Consider the following 23,723-nt stretch of genomic DNA (forward strand, 5'->3'; position numbering starts at 1 on the left):
CAATCCAGGTATAAGGGAGCATATATATACCTTTTACTTTTCTGTATGTCTCCAACAGTGCCCGATATAGCATAGTTTTCAGTGTTTGTTATTGTTTGAGGGATCATGGGAATGGGCCCAGTCTGGATCTTCTCTGCCTTACCCTTAATTTCAGTGTACCTGGCAGGTAGAATTTAAGGAATGAGGGCTTTGGCTCTTACCATTTTACAGATTGACTTGGCTTCATCAGAAAATTTGTGAGAGTACACTTCTTCCGTCTCTAGGACTCTCCTGTCTACCTCTTCACGCTTCACTTTCTCTTTCCTCCCTCGGAAGGGCGACTGTCCAGCAATCATCTCAAAAATGAGGCAGCCCAGGCCCCAGTAGTCTGGACTCAGACCATACCTCTGGTTGTTCAAGACCTCTGGAGCTGAAACAAGAGCAAGACAGAGAAAGGATTGGAAAGGAACACTTGATGACCGCAAGCATAAGAGAGTATGTCTGCCAAAGTGAGGCCAGAGTCCTCTCGTGTCCATCAACCAGGGGCTCAGGATGGGGGATAGTACTATTTCCAAATAAGTGCATCCTAAAGGATTCCTTAGGAAAATACCAGCTGGAGCAGTCCAGACTAAAATAAAAGGTGGGCTTCTTTTCATAAGGCATATAACCCTATCCCTTTTCCTGATCTCAGCTTGGTCCCTCGAGTTGGCATGGTTTGATTTTTTTTCTCATAAAGAGCATCTCATAGATTCATCACACAGGTACAAAAAATACAAATCTAGCATGTCATGCTGTGTACATATGCATATGAAGGCAAAAAGAGACTCACAGATGTATAAACATGCAAGAACACAAACTGGTACATGATGCACTTTCATGGGAGCACAGATATCCAGACATGAGCACAGATGCACATGTGCATGTACGTGCAGGAATAGACACATATTTGTGTTTATAAACATGTATATGTTCAAAGGTGCAATATGTACATATATGCGAACACACAAGGGAACAGAAACACATGCACACACTTGTGAACAGAGACATAGGTATGCAGATAGACACAGGTGCATACACACACCTGTTCAAATAAATGCAGGCATTGACACTATACTCATAGGCAAGGCATAGATGTGTTACATACTTACATGTAAATTAAAATGCAGCCAGCACCACTATATACATGTGTATATACCCAGGAGAGGCAAAGGCATGTTATATACATGTATGTAAATTAAAATACCAATATCAACACCATACATGCATGCGTACACACAAAAACACACAGGCACACATATGAATGACCAAAGATATGTGGCCACACAGACACAGGTATAAATACATGTGATTCGGCATGCCTACACATGGATTCAGGTACACTCATCCATGTAAATCCAGGCATACGGATGTACAAACACAGATACATGCACATACATATATAGGGGTGTGTTGGCAAATGTTTAAACACCAGCTCTCCAGAAAAAAAATGCACAAGACACTTCTAAGTTTGATCTTCATTATTCACATTTTCTCCAACACTTTTTAAAGTCCATTCAATCAACAAAAGAATAAATGAAGCCCTGATTTGCAGCATTTGCTAGCCTTCAATGAATAAATGCTCACAACTCTGAAAATTTAACAACTGGCTCTCTTGAGCCAGTTTGTGCTGGCTCCAGAAACCCCTTGCATATGTGCATAGACATACATAGAACACATACAGCATAGAACATCCTTCAATGTGCAGATGGAGGAATGTAGACACACACCCAATATGATTCCTAAGTCTAACACAGATCTTAGCATATGGATTTTCTGGCCCCAGCATCAAACTCTGTGAATTTTAACAGTCAGAAGATACAGAGATGCTGGGCCCATGAAAGCCCTCTGGGGTCTAACGGGAAGAATACTTCGATTCTACCACCCAGTGAGTTGGGAGGAATGCTAAGTACCTTTCCTCCAGTGGGTACTAGGGGGTTAGCACTCTCTGGGAGACACAGAGGGAGCAGACAGAGCCCCCATTTCTCCTGCTACTCCCACCCAGTCTCTTCCTCTTGACCTTCTAGGGCAGTGGTTTGTGGACTGTGGTCAACAGGGGGTACTGCTGAGTACTTGTAAGGTGGCCTTTTTCATTATTAAGGTTTACAATATGGCCGAGTCAGTGATTTTGCCTCTCAAGCCAAATAATAACTGATTTTAGGTATTAAATTAAAAACAACAACAAATAACAGCTTCTGCTGTCTCACCCATAATAGTGCCAGGGTTGTTGTTGTAGTTTTTAAACAGCAGGGCTTTCAGGCCTGTGAGGTTTTGGGGGCCTGCCACCTGAGTCCCCAAATGGCTTAGAATTTATGAGGCTGTTCTCTCCCAGTGTCTCCAAAGGTATGGGTTGGTTTGGAACTTCTGGCTTGGGCATGGATGCCCACATAGGGCAAATCTACTTCTCCTGAAGGCATTAACAAGAGAGGGTGTTCAGTACTACGTGCTTCCAGGAAAACCTCCCTGATTTAATGGCCCAGGGTGACTCATCAGCAATTTCAGGAGAAAGGAAGCTAGGGCAAAGAGGGAGGAGATGGTGGGGGGAGATTGGCTCTAACCCCATATAAAATCCCCAAGGACCCTGATGACCAAATGCTCCCTTCTTACCCAACTGCTTCCTCTGGGTGGGGCTCACTGCCTTTCCATGAAATAGGGTAAAGAAAAGAAACAGGTGATCAGGTTACTTACCCATATATCCTACTGTTCCTACCCTGCCCCGGATCAAGTCTCCTTCAGGAATCTTCACAGCTAGACCCAAGTCAGATATTCTGATGTGGCCTAAGGAAAAGGAAAAGTGTGTGAGAGACTTTATTCAATACAGATCATTAAAGGGAAGAGGTGGTCAATGGTACCTTTTAAAAAAGCAGTCTAATGGAAAGTTGTCAGATTGGAAATAAGGAGACCAAACCCTATTCGCTGCTCTCCCCCAACTGACTGTGTGTTCTTGGATGAGTCACATAAAATCTCTGTGCCTTAGTCTTCTTATCTTAAAAATGGGGATGACCACAAGGTCCTAACAACCTCACAGCATGGTGGTTGTGAAGATTTAATGAGGAAATGAATATGAGAGTACTTTGAAATGCTGAAGCACTGTGTAAATGTAAAATTAGTCTTTTAGACCAAAAGGCTTGTATATAGTTTGAATGATGCCAGCTGCCTGAGGAAATATCTGGGCAAGCTAATTTGAGGACAGAGGTGGTGTAATGTGGTAGAAAATGCAAGGCACTCAGATTTGGGAAACTTGATTTCTAGTCCCCTGTTCCCTACTCAGTAGTTGTGTGACCTTGGGCAAGTCCTAGCCCCTCTAGGGGGTCTCAGTTTCTTTATCTGAAAAATAAGGGGGTGGGTACAGATGATCTCAGGGATTGATTTCTAGCTCTCACAGAAATTATATCATCTCAAAAACAGTTTCTTTGGTTTCCAGTTTCCTCATCTGTCAAAGCGAGGGGCTGGACTGCATGACCTCTAAGACCCCTTCCATCTCTAACTATGTTTCCAAGCTAACCTATATCTGAAAAGGACCCTTTCCTACAACCTCTCCCAAACTGCTTAATTAGCCTACACTTGAAGACTTCCAGTGTCACGACTTGGCCCGAGGCAGCCCATTCCACCCTGGGATAGCTCTGATCATAAGATTTTTTTCTTTAGAACAGGTACCTCATACAGTGCCTTGTACATATTATGCATTTAACAAATGTTTGTTGAATTTTTTGGACTTAGACAAAAATCTGTCTCTCTGTAACTTCTATCCACCAGCCCATAGTTGTCTGCCCTCTGGGTCAAAGCAAAACAAGTTGCATCCTCTTCTGCATGACCAATCCTCAAACATATGAAGCTGGGGGGCATGGCCCCTCTAACATTCTATGATTCGAGAAAGTATTGAACTGATTTTTGGTTTGGCAGATTCCTGCATGGGAAGCATGTGAAATTTTCCTGACATTTTATAACAATTTGCTTAAGGGGAAAAATTATAAACTGATCTGAGTAACAACCACCACCCCTGCCCTTTTTGGAGTGGCTGTTTATTTTTTTCTCTACAAGAGAGAAGAAAGGAAAATTTGCATCTGGACTGGAAAAGTCTGGGAGATCCAATTAGAAGACCTCATAACCCAGGAATGACCAAAAACCATGGACAAGACCTTGCTCCTGAGAAAGCTCTTTTTCTAGCTCTTGAAACCCACTGGGGCCCAGGCTGTGTCCTGGCAACAACCTGATCCCACAGACACGGACACCGCCATGGTCAGGGAGAGTTTCCCACATCACACGAGTTTCTGCTTCACAGCACTGGGTCACCCTCATGGCTTGATTCTGAGAATTTCAACCAAGGTGATGTTTAACCCAGATTAGTCTCTCTTGAAAAGAGCTTCCTGAATTTTCAGAAAAATGCTCAGCTCTCTTCTCAGGCCTCCTCATAAAGGTTGGAAAGCTGGATTAACAGGTCTGGGAATACACTCTCAGGCTAGGGATAGGCAGACAATATCTGGATTAATAGAGGCCAAGAACAGTATGCCCCGTGGGTGTTACCTGCAAGAGGAGCCCACGTGACTTAAGATTTCTTCCAACATATTAGTTCACTGGGACCTTGGCAAATAATAAAAAGGTAACATGGTATAGTAGAAAGAACCCTAGATTTGGGAACAGAGGGCCTGAGTTTGAGTCTTAGCTCTACCATTTACTATCTAAGTAGTCTTGAAAAAATTACATAACTCATTTAGAGCCTCAGTTTCCCCACCTTTAAAATGAGAGTGATGGACCAAATGACAACTAGGTTATGAAGTAATGGAAGCATGGGAATAATTCTCAATAAAGAAGCACTGACTAAGGCAAGGAAAAGTCCTTCCTCTTTTTATTGCTGATGCTGAAATCTTAAAGTTACTGCTGATCTTTTCACTACTTTTCTCCTACCTTTTAGCCCTTCTTCCTACTTAGGCCTAAGATCTGATACTGGAACAGTTAAACTTGGCTTATCCCTGCTCATTGGCAGTAGAGATGGGTTCTGGGGCTATCTTCAACCAGATTCACTGAGTGACCTCATGGAGGTCTCTCTGAGCCTCAGTTTCTTCCTCTGCCAAATGGGGAGAATAACTAACTTACTCACCAAAGAGGGCTATTGTTAGAATCTAATGAGGTAATATACCTAAAAGAGTTTTGAAAATTACAAGGCAAAATTATCAACCATGATTCCAAAGGAACAATGAAGACATATGGTGCCCACCTCTTGATAGGAAGGAGACAGACTCAATTTGCAGAATGAAACATGGTCAGTGTCAGAATTTGTTTTGCTTGACTATAAACATTTGTTACAAGGACTCTTTCCCCCCTTTCTGAGGGGGTGAGGGTGGGAGGTCATAAGAAAAGAAAATAAATGCTTGTTAATTTTTTCCTGAATTAATTTTTTTAAAAGCTCAACGTACAATACAGATATAAGGCATTATTTGGCCCTCAGAGATAAAGAGTTGAAATTGTCAATTATCATCATTAATATTAAGGAGCATTATGGTAGAGTGGATAGAATTGGAGTCAGGAAGATAAGAATTCAAACCTATCTCTGATACTCACCAGCTATATGACTATGGACAAGTCAACTTCTCTGAGCCTCAGGAACCATCTGAGACTATAAGTTACAGACTAGTTGTGATCTCAAAGGCAGCAGAGGTGCCTGTACCAATAACATTATAGGTCCTTGGCATATTGCAAGGGACAACAACAACAGTGAAATTGAAATAATAGTAGAACTTTTATTTGCAAATAAGAATCTGTGTGTGTATATGTGTGGAAGGGAGAACAGAGGAGAGGGTCTTTTTCCAGTGATAGTTGTTCATCTAGTATAAGATACCTAGTAGAATTCTAGGATGACAGGTCACCAAAGCCTCCCAATCAGTGTAAGTCAAACCTGTGAAAGTTCCTTCTCTCTAAAGCTCTTTGGGCCACAAAACTACCAGAGAGGGAAAGAATCTCCCAGAGCCCCTCCCTGACTTACCGTAATCGTCTAACAGGATATTTTCTGGTTTCAGATCCCTGAAAGGGAAAGATAAGAGGCATTTGAGGGAGAGCATTTTGGAGGGCAGAAGCACGTCAGAGTCCTGGGCAAGACTGGCTACGCAGGTATGATAACCCAGTCGTACCCTATTTGGATCAACCAGGACTTGGTGGAGACAAAAGCACTTTCTTTCCTGCTCCCTTGGCTCTGGCCTACTGCTCTCTCTATGTAACTACCACACCCCAGATTTATCTTGGTTTTTTTGTATTAATTCAGTGAACAAACATTCCCCTTTGCCAAAAGCGTCTTCCTGTCCTCAGGCTAGTGGCACAGGGTGGGAAGGAGGCTGGTTAAGTACCAGTCTCTGGCTCTAGTCCAAGACCCTGGGTACTTTGGATGATGAGAAGACTTCAGCATCAGGTCTACACTGATAGAGATGGAACAGTGTCTACTGGGGTTGATAAAGACCCCTGTTTTCAAAACAGTCTGAGATCAGGAAAAGGAAAACGAATAGAGGGATAAAGCATCAACTTTGGATTGTGGGGGAAATGAAAGTTATGGGTATAGAAAGAATGAATAACATTATGAAAAAAAAACATTTTTTTGAAGAGTAGGGACCCAGATAAATAGAAAGGTAGAGAGTTCCCAGGTTTAGTCTGAAGGAAAGGAAGGCCATAAAGGGAATTTTATATCTATACATACATATATATATATATGTGTGTATGTATGTATGTATGTATGTATATATATGTGTGTATATATGTATATATATAATTCCCTTTATATATGTCATGTATATTCCCATATATATACATATATATATATATATGTCATGACCTTTCTCATCTTTATGACCTTTCTCTAAGCTCATCTTTCCTTGATCATTGAAAGAAACTTCACTGGTTAGTGGAGTAGGGGTAGGGGAGGAGAAACATATGGTTTCCAATAAAAAGGTTTTTATCTGCTGGTAAATGTGTACATTGGAGATATGAAGTGGTGGTGAATGTGCAGAACTTAGTTCAGGAGGCTTGGGTTCTAGCGGTCCCAGCTCTGCCCCTTAAACTGTGGCACCACCACCCACATTGTCTTCTCTGACTCCCTAAGTTCTCACCTCTGACAGGGGATAAATAACACTTGTTGTAAAAGTAAACAATTTTGATATCATTTCACAGGTGAGTCTGGGAACCTGTTAGCATCCTAGAACAATCTTAATATTTTATCTGCATTGAAACTAATGTTCTCAACCTAATGGACTGTTTAACTGAAGCTGCTGTCCTCAAAGGGGGACATTAGCACATTAAAATGTTCTTTGTGGAGCCCACAAAGTGACCCTTTGTGCCTGTGTTCAGGGTTTGTTCTCAAAGATGACATGATTTCTTTAAGAAAAATAAAATGGCCCCTTGCTGGGCTAAGAACCTTAACAGGGCCAACCACCATTATTTAAAGGTTAGAATGACACAAGTACATTTTCCTAATTTTCTGATGGCTGGTGGATACCAGTCCTAACATACACATGCCAGAAGCACCTCCCCAGCCAACTGCCAGAGGGAAGATGTGGGTATCATTGTTCTCTCTCACCAGAGAGATCCCTAGGTAGGAATGAGGGTCCCTTCCAGCTCCAACAGTCTGTGGTTTTGTGGAATGTTTGTTTGAAAAAGCATAGGTAAGTGAGCAAGAGTTTCTTCTTTCAGCCCTCAGGGAAAATTTTCTGACTGGTTCTCTTTTTACCTCAGTGAAAACAAAGCAAAAACAGAAGAGTGGAGATGGCGCTGGGGGGGAAAGTGTGTGCCTCTGAGAACATTCCTGCTTGTTTTCAAAACTTTCTTGACCCCACAAGATAAACTCTACTCGAGTACACTATTGTGCCCGGCCTCCTTGGTAAACAAACCCAGGAGAGTATACAGGGCTGAGGGCTGCTGAGGGCCCAGAGTGAGAACCAGAGAGTCTGGGAGGGACTGCGCCAAGGAAATCGCAGAAATGATTTTGATTTGACACCCTCTTGGTGATGCCTCCCCTGGAGGCACCTTATAGGGTTTCAGCAACTTGTCATTATTATTGCTTAAAAGCACTAATAAGTCTTGGGTAGGCACTGGGTGGGGGTGGGGGTGGGGCGAGCATGGCCAGTAACAGTCAATCCTCATTAAAGGCAGTTTGAGAAATATTGTTTCATGAATTTTGCTTTCATTCTTTTCCCTACTCCCCCATCCCCCATAAAAACAATTAAAAAAAAAACCTTAGTAGACAAGCGCACACACCACTTAGGGGGTGGACTCATTCTTGTATTTGGGGTCAAATTTTCTGTGAATTTCCAGCAAATTTCCAAGAATTTGGAAGGATTCTTACACACAGGGTCTACTGTTGTTAGCCTTCACCAACCTCCTTACATACATAGAAGTGACTTCTGGGTTAACTGAAGGTCGTGGATTAACTTGGCTCACAGGACCACACAGTTAAAATGGTGGAGAGGAATATATCACCCACTGGAAGTGGGTAGGTTGGGGAATGAATGAGGAAAGTACTTCATCCTACAAATTCTGCGTCTTATAGACCACCAGTAGGGAGGCAGTGGGTAGAAAGATCACTGCACTGGGTTCTAAGGGTCTGTTGCTAATTCTCTAGGTGACCCTGGCTAAGTTGTTTCCCCTCTACCCCCCCCCCCCCCCCACGAAATGAAGAGTTTGCATGGGATGACGTCTAAGAGCCCGTCCAGCTCTAAACTGCATTCCAGGTCCCACTAGCATCTGGTGGTCCACATCCTTACTCACCTGTACACAGTATTTTCTCTGTGAAGATCTTCCAAGCCACAAAGGATCTCTGCCGCATAAAACAAGGCTCTCTCCTCCTCAAAGCCTGGGTTTCCCATGTTGTAGATGTGGAACTTCAGGTCACCCCCATTCATGATGGTCAGAACTAAGCACAATGCATCCTTTGTTTCATAAGCATAGGCTAAGTTGACCTAGGAATACATCGGTAACTCCATTGTGGCATAAGAAAGACAGACGGTCCTGTTTCCTTTTTTTCTTTGGAAAAACCTTAAAGTTGAGGGGGAAAGGGGAAGCAGCAGCAATAGCTGAAGGATATTCCCTAGAAACCAACTGGCCTCCCATTGACCCCTGCCGTGTTGCTCAGTAGCTACAGTCAAATTCTAAGTCTCCGAAAGGATGGAGGTGAGGCAGAATTCCTGGACTGACTAACTTCCTCTCATTCAGAGAATCTCCAAATACAAACCACAAGGGTACTCCGGGGGATCTCCAGGCTGGGCCCTTGGCACATTTGCACTTAGAACAGGACCATATCTATGCTTTTGTTTCTGGCCTGTAGGAAGCCTTTGCCCAGGAGAGTTAATCAAAACCAGGCACTGTTTCCCTGGCATCTCCTCAAAAGCTGTGCCAGGCTTCTTTCTGTGCCTTCCCTTCTGCTGAGGATTTTCACTTATTTATGTTTGCTCTAACAAGTGCCAGTGGGTGGTGGGGTGGGGTCTTTAGGAACTTCTCAGGCAGTCTATAGACTGGAGAAATTTGAGAACCGCTGTTCTAAATAAGCAGTTCAGGACTGATCAATTCAGGCTGAGCCTGGCCATTTTGGTCAGCACAAATGCTAGGTGTGCTGGCCAGAGAGGTGCGGCCCCTATCTAAGTTATCTGGGGTGGATGCCAGCAATATGTTTGGCTATTTAGTGGCCGGCCATTTCTTCGTCATCAGGGCCATCTGGAGCTGGGCTTAGGGCTGAAGGGCAGGTCACGCCATGTGGGATCCTTCCTTTTCCCTACCCTTTCTCCTCCCCCTAAACACTCTGACACCAGTGAAACCTGGTTACAATGAATATCAAAGCAAGCTTTGATCACAAGATGTTAAGTTAGAACATAAACATCAGGAAGCACACACAGCAGAAGCCCAGGAGGAAAAAGGGATGTATCACTAAAGGGAAGTGAGAAGGTAGAAGGACTCGGGTTCTACACACTGAGGCTGGCTGTATTTTAGCAGCTATTTCTTCGCATATGAGTGTCCCGTCCTATCTTCAAAAAAGGGATGCCCCATAAACTACAGTGAATGACCTGATTTCCATTCCTTCTAGTTGGAATTCTGGTGGAACTCTGTGTCAGCAACACTGGAAAGAGATGGATGAACTATTAAAAGCTCTTGGCCATGAACCTCTCAGGAATAAGCATGTTTCTGCCTAACATAAACCCCTCTCTCCACTTCCCTAACAGGGCATTCAGAATAAAGTCCCACACTATGAAGGCAATGCCCCTAGGAAAGATAGCACTGTGATGAGCATCATAGGCAATGATAAGAGTATATCTTCCAAAGGGTAAGAGTCTGTTGGCATCATCTGGATTATTCCTGTGGGCCTATTCTGGCCAGACAGGCCTCCTTAATGTTCACCATAACTCAGTGGCTTGGCGCACGATGTTCTCCACGTCTGAAATGCAATCTCTCCTTACCTCTGCAGAATTCCTGACTGCTTTCAAGGTTCAGCTCAAGTATCACCTTCTACGCAATGCCTTTCCAGATCTTCTTTGAAATTACAGTGTACTTTGTGTATATTTTGCATTGATTTATTGATGTGCCTGTTATCAACACTCCCTCCATCTCATAGAATGGAAGTTCATTGAGGTCAAAGACATTTTTACTTTTTTCTTTGCACCAACACCAAACACAGTGCCTGGCATGCGGTAGGTGTCCAATAAGTGCTTACTGAATGAAATGCTTGTTGAATTACTCCTCAAGAGTCCTGATTTCTATGTTGTCTTTCAAATGCCATATAAGTTGTGCTGGCCTTTACAGAGTTTGAAGCCACCTCCCCTTCAAGTCTGATTCAGAGGATTAACTCCGTCAGAAAACAACTGGGAAATAATAGATGACAAAGTCATCCTCTCTGACTATAGAGTGGATCCTGGCCAGAATGCTAGTTCCTAGGTCCGTGTCATGGGACACCTTAAAATGAGGTCTCTGGGAGACTTTAATAACTAACCAGTTTGGATGAGGTCAGGAAATACCCCAGGAAGAGAAAGAATAGCCCATACAGTTGAACCCTCAATCACCCCTTTGGAGGTGAAAAGTTCATGACTCTAACAGATTCCAGTTCCTTTGTTTGTCACCAATTTGTATCCATCAATCAATCAGAAAGCATCTATTAAGTTCCTGTTATTTGCAGGGCACTATATTAGATTCTGGGAATACAAAGGCAAAAATGAAACATTTCCTGCCCTCAAAAAGTTTTTATTCTTTTGGGGAGAGAAGGAAGTATCACACACACACACACAAACATACACACACAATTATGAGGAGAGCTTGTTTTTATGCCCCACTTCCTCTGTTCTTGTCCTCCCAAAGGACTTCCTGGCAGAGAAGTAGGAACACAGGGCTTTCTAGCACCATTGGACTGTCCCTACGTGCTTAGAGAAGTTTTTGGTTCTCTCCTCACTATCTGGTCTGGCATATAGCAAGTGTCCATTTACATCTTCAGGTGATAAGCTCCACCCAGAAGAAGGCTCAGCTAAATTATCCTGCCCTCTCTGGACACATCCCTAAGAAAGTCTCCTTTCTACTACCTATATTCATAACAAGACAATACTTTAAACATACAGTAAAAATACAACTAATTTTTAGCAACAATGAGAAAAGTGTCTTTTACCCTAAGGTCCTAAGTGAAAATTTAATACACCAAGTTAGGTTCTATAGAAAGCAGTATTTCAGTAAAGTCCTGGGGAATGAGGACAAGAGTTTGCTTGTTGGGTAAACTTTGAGATACTTCAATCAAGAATATTTATCAAGAGCATGATACGCAAAGGGCACTACACTAAAAGTTTCAAAGTTCTTCTTGGGAATTGGAATTGTTTCATTCATTGTTTTTGGTGCCTGGCACATAGAGGATGATTAATGAATATTTGTTGATTGCCTGACTGATTGACTGATTGAAAGGAAAGGGAAGATAGTGTTCCTGCCCTCCCAGAGCTTACCAGAAGGGTAAACATGATCTAATGGGAAGCAGAATGGATTGGGCGTCCAGTCCCAAGCCTGCCATCTGCTAGCTCTATGATCTTAGGCAGGTGACTTGCCCTATCTGGGCTGCTGTTTCCTCACCTATAAAATAGGGGATTTGTATTTGCTGATATGTAAGGTACCTTTTGGAACCATAACATGATTCTAGGGAGGCAGAATAAGTCTGTGTTTTATGTTCTATGGGTAGAGAGGGGGCATAACCTTCTACTACATTTAGTGTGCTTTATTTATTGTTTGTTTGAGTCAGAGTTACTGTCAGTCATCTCTGCCCAGCCTGGACTGTATTCAACACTCACCACAAACTGACTGTTGACTTTTTCTAAAATCTGCTTCTCATTGAGCGCCATGGACTCTCCTTTCCTCTTCTTTATCCTCTTCTTCTCCAGCCGCTTACAGGCGTACATTTTCCCAGTAGCCCGCACCTGACAAGCACAGACCTAGTAGCAAAAGAGAAGAGACAATTAATCAGACTAGGGGCTTTGCAGAAAGGGCCCTTGACTTAGATGAGCAGAGACTGTGTCAATGAGCCACGGCTGAGCATGGTGTGATCCAAGATTATTAGACTTGGACAGAATGCTGAAAATCATCTTGTCCAGTCCCACCATTTGACAGAGGAGGAAACTGACACCCAGAGAGAAGTGACTTGCCCAAGATAGTAAGAAGGAGAGGCAGGATTTAAATCTAGGTCCTCCAGCTGCACATTTAATGCTCTTTTCACTCTTTGACAATTAAAACTTAACCCCCAGCAGACCAATCATACAAAGTAGGGCTCATGTTTGATTTGAGAGAGTTTTCCAAGTGGTTTAGATTCAAGGCTTGCTACCTAGTGTTTTGGGATACCCCAGGTTGTTACCAATTCAATAAGCAAGCATATTGCACAGACTATGGCTAAGACCCACTTGGCCAGCTAGCTGCCAATTGGTGAGATAGACATTTATCTTTGGTGCTTCTAGCCTACCTGGTCTACCATTTCCCACTTGGGTGGTGCCCTTTACATCTTTCTTCACCATTCCTTCAACTGCTGTTGGTACCTCAGATCCTTTTCTCTCCCCATCCCCACTCCCACCCCCCAGTCAAACCTATTGTCTGGAAAGAATTTGATTAGCTACAGCATAAATGACTGAGAAAATCTCCAAATGTTGTCTATATGCCCAGAGAACTATAAAGAAGGATCAAAGCCTATAAGCCAAAGGACTAAAATTCTAAGTGTGGAATTTCAGGTACTAGTCAATTTGTAGAAAAGATATTGAGGGAGGGTTCCTTCCACTATGTCAGCAGCTAATTACCTGCTTTGCCCACTTGTAATACTGACTCTGCCTGACTACATGACCTGCATTCTTCTTTTTGTTCCCTTCCTTGCTTTCTCAAATTAATGCTCCCCTCTTTCACCTGCTCAAATTGGAAACTCCTCTGGTGATCTGATCTATCTTTTTAGTTGTTTCAGGTGGGTGTGACTCTTCGTGAGACCATTTGGGGTTTTCTTGGCAGATACTGGAATGGTTTGCCATTTCCTTCTCCAGCTTGTTTTACAGATGAGGAAACTGAGGCAAACAGGGTTAAGTGATTTCTTCAGGGTCACATAGCTAGTAAGCATCTGATTGGAACTCAGGAAGATGAATCTTCCTGACTCCAGACCCAGCACTCCACCCAATATGACACCTAACTCCACTGATTTGTCTAAGGGAACACAAACTTGTGGCTTTCTGAAAAAGCCAGCTTTCTTTCCCTTCACCCTCATCATTGACCTAATTCTATCTAGGGTTTCCAAAATCCTCTGCTTCCCTCCCACTCTCTCCCTTAGCAATACTCCCATACCAAGCCCTGACCCCAAGGTGAGTCACAGCTGATGTGGAAATTGACAAGTATGCCCTAGAATAAGAATATCTGGGGAACCCCGGTTGAGAAGCCTACTTCAGGCACAACCCTAGGGAAGCAGGAAATTCTGCCAAGATTATAAGTACTTTAAGTTACAAACATTCTTCATACCAAGTTTTAGAAATCACTCACCTCCCCGAAGCCTCCTTTGCCTAGCACTCGATATTGCCTGAAAGTGTTTTTGGTCACTGGTTGTCTGGAAGAAACCAAGAAGTCAATATTGGCCTTATGGCATTAAGATATTTTTTCCTCCTGTATTTGAAATAAAAAAGATGAATCTATAGATTGTAACCTTTGTTGATGATGAGGCATTACTAACTAGTGTCAGCTCTGCCATAAACAAGTTGTGTGGCTTTCGGCAAAATTACTTTACATCTGTGGCCTTTAGTTTATTTTTCTGTAAATGTGAGAGTCTAGCCTAGATGATTGCTTAGGTCTCTCTATCTCTGAGCCCCTAGGGTTACATGGACTTCTGGACTGATAATTAACAAAATGAGAACCAATGTTTCATAGGGCACTAGGGAATCACTCCTTTGGATGGTTTCGGACAAAGGCCAAGAATGTCTGTTAGGGGCTGGGTCTTCCATTCTAACCAAAGAGACACTTAGTTTTTCTCCTTGTGTCGAAGGCAAGTCACAAACATAGAAGGGAAAAATTGAAGAAGTTTAAAAACTGAATCCAGAAGCTGATTTAAAAACATTTTTTATATTGTGTCCTCGCTCAAATGCAAAGGATAAAACCTCAGCCACTTATTAGCTGGCTAACCTTGGGCAGGCTGCTTAATCTCTCAGAGCATCATTTCCCTCATCTATAAAATGGGCTTAAAAATACCTATACCTCACAGGCTTGTTGTGGGGACCAAATGAGATAATGTGCATTAATCTTTCGTAACCTCAAAGCATAATATAAATGTGAGCTATAGGATGATGCTAGGAGTGGTGATAATGATGGTAGTGTCATAGGGAGGGAGAAAAGAAAAAAAAGAAATGAAGTGCAAAGTAGGATTGGAAATAAAATAGAAATGATGTTCTGCGGTGACAGTATGATGCAGAGCAATAGTGTCAAACGGAAACAGAAACGGAGGCCTACCTGTACCCAAGATTCCTGTGGGTTACATATTGACTTAGAAAACTATGGTTCCATCTATCACATCATCTATCATAGATAATATTATTTGTTTTATTGTATTTTTATTGATTTTGTTAAATATTTCCCAATTAAATTTTAATATGATTCAGGTTGCACTCAGGTATATTGTGGGCCACACGTGGTCCATGGACTGCATGTCTGAAATCACTGGGACAGAGGAAAATAGTACTGGAGGTGGAATCTAGAGACCTGGGTTTGAATCCTGGCTCTGCCACTAGGTAACACAGGGAAATTCACTTAACATCTTTGAATTTCCATTCCCTCATCTGTAAAATGGACTTAACACTGCCTTCTTCACCAGGTTGTTGTAAGGAAAGCTCTTGGGAAACCCTTTAAAGCTACAGAAATGTGAGTTGTTGACCTCAATTACACTTGAGACCAACTTGTCAGAAGAAGGGGAACGCAGTATTTTATATGCTGCCCTCAGTATTAAAGCCCTGGGCGGCATTTGTAAAAGCAGACATTCTAAGAATACAGGTCTGACGACTTGAGAATATAGAGATTGTCGTTATTCACTTGTGTCCAACTCTTCATGACCCTGTGGGCCATACTGTCAATGAGTTTTCTTGATGTAGTTTGCTATTATCTCTTCTAGTGGATTAAGGCAAACAGAGGTTAAGTGATTTGCCCAGTGTCACACAGCAAGTAAGTGTCTAAGACTGAATTTGAACTCAGGTCTTCCTGACTCCAGGCCCAGCACTATATACCTTGAGCCTTCTAGCTACCCCAATACATAGATTATTGGCTACAATAATGCTGTCCCTGCCTTTCTTTTTTTAAAGGCTAAGTGCAGAACTTCTCACCGAAGCCACTTTCATAACAAAGTCAAATCTAGTTAGACTTTTACCAATTAACTTAATTAGTTATAGTATGATGAGCTGATTAAAGAAATTAGACCAATTCTAGAAAGGCCCACAATATTCATTTGAATGATACCTACATGGAAAACTGATCTATGGGAGTCAATTTCTCCCTTGAGTAAGCTAAAAGTTACACTGCATGTTAATGTTTTCATTTCCCTAGAAACCATGCTGCAGGCCCATTAGCCTATCCTCCTCTTACAGAACCTCTTTGCAAAATCCAATTTAGTTTCTGGCAAGTCTGTTCAGAATTTATCAAGTTTGACTTAGATGTAATGTCACAGATGTTCAGAGGGAGCATGTAATGGAAAGAATACTAGACAAATGAATTCATTCAGGAAGGACCCGGGTGTCATGATTTTGGGGTCCCAGCACCTCTAACCCCTAAACCTCAGACACTGCCACTTCCAACCCAGCCATAATAAACTCCCATTCATTCAATTAAAAAAAAAGAATACTAGACAAAGAGGGAGGAGGCTTGGGTTCTAGTTGTGGGTCAGGCACTAATGCATTCTGTGGTTCTTCATCTCCCTGGGCTGCAGTAGCCTCCTCTGTAAAAGAAAGGAGTGGGATGAGATGACCTCTTAAGGTTGCTCTAACATTCCACAGTCTAAAGACCCTGCCATCTGTAAGAGCTTGTGCTTTGTTGACTTATTTGCTGAAGAACTAGAGCGTAATCCTGATAAGTATGAAATAATTGCCTACTCTGCAAGAATCCACACTCCTCTTAATCTTTCTTATGCAAATAATCAGCCAGAGGGCCTGTTTCATGCCTTAGGAGCATACTATCAGCATGCACTCCACACTTAGGCCTTAGAAGCTTTTCCTACTGAGCTCTCCTCCAAACCACATCAAGGTCTACCAGCCCTAACAGTTTATGATAGAAGAAGAACAAACAGTAACTCGACATTACCACAGAATCCAGCTGCTAGAGGAGGAGTGTAATACAATTTTAGAGGAATTTCTTGGTTAACCTTGGGGGGAGAAGAATCGCTTTAACACTGAAATGGAGAAACATTAACTGGGCAAGAACCTACAAATAAAATGGGGCAAATGATCAAATTCTGAAGCTTTGTTAACTCTTTGGGAACTGTTCATTCATTTAACAACCTTTTTTTTTTTTTAAAGGACTTAACTATGGATCATAGTTCTAGAAGGGGCATAGAGATCATTTCATCTAGTGGTTCTCAAACTGGGAGTCAGTGAGCTCAAAACTACGTCCATAATAATATTAAGACATGATTTTCCTTTTAAAATAGTCCTCTTTTTTCCAACTTCATATCTGTCTGAGGCCAGAATTTCTTCATATACTTCAACCAAAACAACATATCACAACAGATTGAATGCAGAAGCAGATATGAGAATCCAGCTGTCTTTGATTAAGCCAAGCATTAAAGAGATTTGCAGAAATATGTAATACAATGCCACTCTTCTAACTGAATATTTTTGTTTTGGAAAATATGGTTGTTTTTCATAAAAATATCTTATTTATGTCAAAATGTAATAGGCTTTTATTTCTTAATGAATTAATAATATTTTAAAAATTTATTGGTTTTAATTTCTAATATGGCAAATATCAATAGATAAAACTCATATAAATAAAAACTCTTTGGGACTCTCAATAATTTTTAAGAGGGTAAAAAAATTTTTTTAAGAGGGTAAAGGGTTGGGGCAGGTAGGTGGCTCTACCGGCCCTGGAGTCAGGAGGACCTGAGTTCAAATCCAGCCTCAGACACATAACAATTACTAGCTGTGTAACACTGGGCAAGTCACTTAACCCCAATTGCCTCACGTTAAAAAAAAAAAAAGAGGGTAAAGGGTCCCTGAAACTAAAGAGTTTGTAGTCTAATGCCTTCATCTTACAGAAGAGGAAACCGAGAGGTGGAGACTTGCAAAAGATTGCTCAGATATTAAATAGGTAACAGAGCCAGTGTTCAAACCCAGATCTTCTCTGACTCCAAATCCAGGACTATTTCTACTACCCATCACTGCCACAATGTAGGTGAGGCACTATGTTAACCACCAAGGTTACAAAGATGAAATCAGACACCCAACTTTCTAGAAGCTCATAATCTAGAGGAGAGAGAAGACCTGTGTGAATAACAATAATGCAAATTAGATAATAAGTGCAAAGGAGATGTTGATACCAAAGGTCTTGATAAATCTAGGGAGGGATCTTTCAAATATAATAGAGCCCTAGCTGACTCAAGGGATCAATTCCCCCTGTCCTCCCCTCCCCCCTTACCTCATTCCACACACACACACACACACACACTAAAAGAAATAGTTCTTTCCTCCTAACAGTACAATAGTCCAATGGAAAATCTTATTTTCACTAATGCCAGTGGGTTTTTACGGTGTAATTAAAGCCATCAAGAAAAGATCAAGGTTTTCATATATAACCTCCTCCTTTTCTTCCCCCCTTTCGGCTTCTTTGCATATGGAAATGCTCATATTCGTTGACGATTTTCTAGTTCATGATTTTAAAAATTAGAAAACAACATGCTACCCAGGAGACAAGGGGACTAATTGGATCTGCTGTAACAAGGACCCACTACAATAGAAAAGCTGATTGTTCTAGCACTCCCAATTCAACTTGGATGATGACACTGTCTCTTTATGAACTTGTAACACCCAGGTAGGGTAATGCTTTATTAACAGGGGTTACCAGGTTGCTAAAGTCTCTTTCCTTTACTCCATCATGGCACTGAGATCCTTGAAGGCTATACCAGCACAGCACAGGCTATATCAGCCTCTTCTTAAGTATGGGCCCAATAACAGACTCTCAGTCTTTAGATCAAAGAACCAGCCTAAGTCTAGAGAAGCTCATTCCCAGAAGGCTGGCCACCAAGGAAATGATCTTTTCTGACCACAGCTCCTTACAAAGACCATCGACAAAGACACTGGTAGGGTTGGGGTGGGGGTGTGGCTGCCGTTACCTATATCAGTAGGGGAATTGCCCCATAAATAAAGTCATGGATCTTTTAAAGTATTGAAGATGGATCACTAAGTTATGCAGCGAAAGGCTATACAACAGGTGGATATAAATTACTACTCAGTGCCCCAATCAAAGAAGGCAGAATGTAAGAGCTAAAAGGTGCTTTCTATCTAGTCCAACTGCCTCACATTGCAGATAAGGAAACTGAGGCCCAGAGAGGGGCAGTGATATGGTTAGTGAGTGACAGGGATAAGGTAAGAATTCTAGATTTAGAACCAGAAGGGACCTAGGAGGTCATCTGGTCCAACCCTATCATTCTTTCAGATGTGGAAACTATAACCTAGAGGAGTTAAGTGCCCTGTCCAGGGCAACACAAATAGTAAATCGCAAAGGCAAGATTTCAAACCCAAGCCTTCTGATTTTGCTTTTAATCACTGCTTCTAAAACCCAGGCCTTCTAACTAAGACCTGGTCTCTTTCAATGAATAACAATAGCTTGCATTTGTATAGCAATTTATAGTTACAAAGAACGTTGTTGATAAATTATTTCATTGGATCCTTGTAACAACACTGGGAGATAAGTAGTGCTAGTATCATTAACCCTGCTGGTGAGAAAATGGTGTCTCATAAAGCTTCAATGACCTTCCCCAAATAACACAGACAAGAGGTGGCAGGAGTAGAAATCAAATCCAAGCTTCTGACTCCCAATCCCAATCCTACCATTGCACCACACTGCCCTCCTATACCCTGCAGCTTCTCTGAATATTTACTCAGTACAATGTGCCCTCTTGTAGCTACAAAGAACACTCCACCGAGCATGGCTTCAATTGTTTTTCCCATATTAGGGATGGATTTGGGCTGACCCATCATCCATACTCTCATACTCGCTTGGGACACATTGGCAAGAATGTTAGCTGGGGCCAGGAAATGGGAAAGCTAACCTGCACAACACAGGGATTGAATCCTTGACCTTGGCCTCATTGATGGAAGGTCTTATCCACTGAACTAATCAGGCTGAGGCTACACCCTTCAAAGCAACACAGTAAGGAGGCTGCCCTCTCCAGCCCCCAACATGCTTTTTTAAGGTGGAAACAAAGTTAAAACAGAATGCTCAAAAAAGAGAGAATATTGTCTCTACCACATTGAGCAAAGGCAGGGAAAAAAGAAAGAAGGGCTGAAATAAGATTTTGCCAGGCAAGGGCTGCCAGTCATAACAGCTTTAGAAGTGTCTCGTCAGAGGAAAGTGGCCAGCGTTGCTGTTTACATAAACAAGGAGAGGAAAGGGCAATGGATGCTGAGCTGAGGACATTTGCGCCCCTGGCCTCCTTTGCTCCATGACCACAGCAGGTTCAAATTACAGAGAGTGTCTCAGTGGCCTGCAGTGCACATTAAGTACCCGGGCTTTGTGCAATGAAACACGCTCATCTCAGGAAGCCTCCTCCTTGCCCTGTGTCCTCTCCTCTGACCAAAGAAGTTCATGTCATGTTCTTGTGCCTTTACACTGCATGACCCCCCCCCCCCCTTGTTTGACTCATCAAGGATTTGGCCATGTATCACATTAACACAAGGACCACACCATATACTGGAGAGGCTGCAGCATGTTAGAGGGATGGGCCACTAGCTAGGGAGTTAGAAGGCCTACGATCTCACCCTAACTCTACCACTAACTGGTACTGTGGAATCTTAGGTGAGTTCTAGTTCCCTGGGACTTGCTTCTCTATCGGTCAAATGAAAATGCCACCTGTAGCAAACAACTTAACAGAATCATAGAACTTCAGAAGTGGAAGCAACCTTAGGGGCCATCTTGTCCAACCCCCTGCCTTACAAAGAGGAGTTTAAGTGACTTGCCCAAGTCCTCCATCTCTAGAGCCAGCTCTCTTTCCGTTGGTTCATATGCAAGTATGGTTCATATGCAAAGCATTAACATATTTGTAAGATCAGAGAACCAGATTCTGTGATTTAAATTCCTACTGGATTCTCAAATGACCCACATATAATATGTGTGAGCACGCCTAAACACTTATACCCACATACATACACACCACACAGAACTCAGACTTACCTTTCCAACCACTTCCACTGGAGAAACCTGTCAAAATACATGCTATCCAGGTATTCTTGAAATGGTTCTCCACTTAGGTAGTCAAGGACAGATCTATCTCAGATGAAAAAAGACACACATTTTATCATCCAGAGCTTGCAATGGGCCAGAGCCAATTTCAATACTTTAACGTGCAGGGGGCTCATCTATCAACACGTTTTTGGAGAGCAAATAAACAGAAACAGTGACTTACAGGTGCAAAGGACCTTCAAGGTTATCTAGGCTACTCCCCTCATTTTGCAGGTGAGAAAACTGAGGCCCAAAGAGGTTGAATGTCTTGCCCAAGCTTAAACAGATAGCAGGTGGCAGAGCCATGATTCAAACTCAGGTCAATTGATCGCAAATCCAATGCTCTCCCCACTGTATCCTTCAGAAACCCTAGCAGCAATATAAGAAGGAAATGTACCCATGCTGGTAGTGAGGTTTGTCTGTAAGTGTGTCGACATGGAGAAGAAGTCAAAGTATCACAAACACTGGGGACAGGGAGAGGTCTCAGGAATCTCAGCACTGCTTTGGGAGTAAATTGTTGCAGTCAGAAGAAACACTAATCCTGCAAAGCAACCCTTAGCATTTCTCTACTGGGATTACGGCCTTCTTTCGAATTATTTTGCATTTAAAGGTAATGCTTGGTGCTGGTACTGGTGGTGAGCTGAAGCAAGATACTCACAAAGCAGTCAAGGAAACACCTTGAAGATCTTGAGGACACCTTGAAGGCCAACCTCAAACAACATGACCCAGGGGTGGGTAGACAGCTGAGAAAAAACAGGCAGAACAAGACGGCACTCTTTGAGCAAAGACGTGGACTTGTCTGAGCAGAAGAGGCAGAGCAGCTGCTGGCAGACTTTGCTCAAGGCAGTCGAAGCTGCTGACTTAGGGACCATTTTCAGGTGTGCACAACAATGTACAAATGACCATACTAGTGTATGAGGCTTTTTTGCCACATCTATGCATCCAGAGGGCAAGTGGCATCTTGAGACAGGGAGGAAGGGAATATATATATATATGTATATATATATATACATACATATACATATATATGTGTATATATATACATATATATGTGTATATATATATATATACATATATATATGTATATATACATATAAACAAATAACATATTAAGAGCCTACTGAGTATAAGACACTGTGTTAGGCATTGCAGTACAATACAAAATTTAGATACCATATGGTTTTTGTCATCATAGACTTTACAGTCTAATAGGGGATCAAAGAAAATGTATGTGAATCCTCTCCTGTCTCTGCTTCCAGTTGTCTGGGTTATATAACCATGCCTCAGCTGCCTTTTTACCCTGGAACACTCCTTTGCCCCTGCAGTTCCCTCCTCTCACGGACGAGTTCACCTTGGAACCTCCATGCTGAAGAAGGGCCTGATCTGGTCATCCTTCATTTCTCTCCCAGCTGTGCTTCTCACTCTTCAGATTTCACCACCATGATCCCACATGGGCACCACTTACACACCTCCCTCCCTCCCCACTTAGACTTTCCAGCTCTCTTTTATGTACTGTCTTTCCCCACTAGATTGTACAGTCCTTGAAGGTAGGGTTTCTCTTTCTTTCTGCTTATATTTATATCACTAGCACTTAGCACAGTGCCTGGCACAAAGGACACACTTAATGAATGCTTGTTATTGACTTGTTGACTTTGCAAACTTTAAAGTGCCATAAAAAAGTTAGCAATTTTTAAGGAAAAAGCACTCATGGTTCTAACATACAATATTGCATTATAAGAGCATCAGTGAACTACACATTATTACAAAATAATATGTGGGACATGAGGGAGAAGATTACTATCAACAGGGGCATCGGGAAAGGCTTCATAAAAGAGGTAGTATTTGAGTTGGACTTTGAAGAATAGATGACTTAATGGGTAAAAAGGGGGAGAGAAGATATTCTAAGTATAAGGAAAAGTAGAACCAAATATATTAAAAGAAATTTGAGAGGTTCAAGGGGTAAAGGGCAGGAAGTTCAGTTTAGGTAATGATATTGGGGGTTGGAGGGTATGGCAAGAGAAGGTGACAATCATCCAAGCTGAATGTCTGATAGAGACGGCAAGGTAGATAGATGTGTTTATACAAAAGGTGAGGCTTTCCGCACAAAAGCTAGGAGAGAAAGCTCTGTGCCAATTCACTATCAACTGTACACATGTACAAATCAGATAGCCGTGTAGGTTTTTGAGAAATTCAGAAGAACAGGGAGCTAGAAGTCTGAATTCTACTGCAGACTGGGTTCCCCAGCCTGCAAGAGATCTGGGTCAAGCCATGTATTTGCTGCATGCTTCTGCCACCCAGCTGGGGCAACAGCAGAATCTGTCATGCTCTTACAGGAAGATAATTTACATTGGAAAATACTGGTCTGGTGAATTGTGAGGGAGTTGATTAGGTCCATACCTCAGATTGACAGCGAAGGGCTGTTTCCCTATGAACAAGTGCTGATGAAAGCTATATGACAGGCTTAACCCAGAGGGAGAAAGGGAATATTTATTGGGATGTCTCTCTAGACAATCTATATTGGGTGACCTGTGTAAGCAGTCAGACCCTTTTAAACAGAGTCAGCTTTAAATGAGGTCAACCCAAAATGGTCCCTTAGCAAAAGAAAGGTACAATATGGATAGCATTTACAAAATAAATATTATACATATATGATACACAGTCTGACCATTACTTCTGTGTGACAATGATCAAGTCACTTGATCACTCTGGGCCTCAGTTTCTTCATCTGCAAGATGAGATTGGTTGGATTAGATAGATGATCTTTAAGATCACTTCCAGCTCTAAATCTATGA

At 42.1% G+C, this 23,723-nt stretch overlaps 1 protein-coding gene across 4 annotated transcripts in view; it reads right to left on the minus strand.

Annotated features, from left to right (window-relative positions):
- GRK5 (G protein-coupled receptor kinase 5) overlaps positions 1–23,723 on the minus strand; it is a 322,114-nt gene that overhangs the window by 32,302 nt on the left and 266,089 nt on the right. For all 4 annotated transcript variants that reach the window (XR_003568226.1, XM_027851587.1, XM_027851586.1 and 1 more), the window contains exons 6-12: positions 20,884–20,976; positions 14,008–14,071; positions 12,297–12,437; positions 8,761–8,951; positions 5,996–6,033; positions 2,704–2,793; positions 201–409 (exon numbers count right to left, since the gene is read on the minus strand). Coding sequence is in view for 3 of the 4 variants with exons in the window: in XM_027851587.1 (XP_027707388.1) it covers positions 201–409; positions 2,704–2,793; positions 5,996–6,033; positions 8,761–8,951; positions 12,297–12,437; positions 14,008–14,071; positions 20,884–20,976 (826 nt within the window). In the remaining variant the exon portion in view is untranslated. The remainder of the gene's footprint in view (positions 1–200; positions 410–2,703; positions 2,794–5,995; positions 6,034–8,760; positions 8,952–12,296; positions 12,438–14,007; positions 14,072–20,883; positions 20,977–23,723) is intronic.

The sequence above is a fragment of the Vombatus ursinus genome, unplaced genomic scaffold, assembly GCF_900497805.2.
Source record: "Vombatus ursinus unplaced genomic scaffold, bare-nosed wombat genome assembly UNPS02009205.1, whole genome shotgun sequence".
Taxonomy (NCBI): Eukaryota; Metazoa; Chordata; class Mammalia; order Diprotodontia; family Vombatidae; genus Vombatus; species Vombatus ursinus.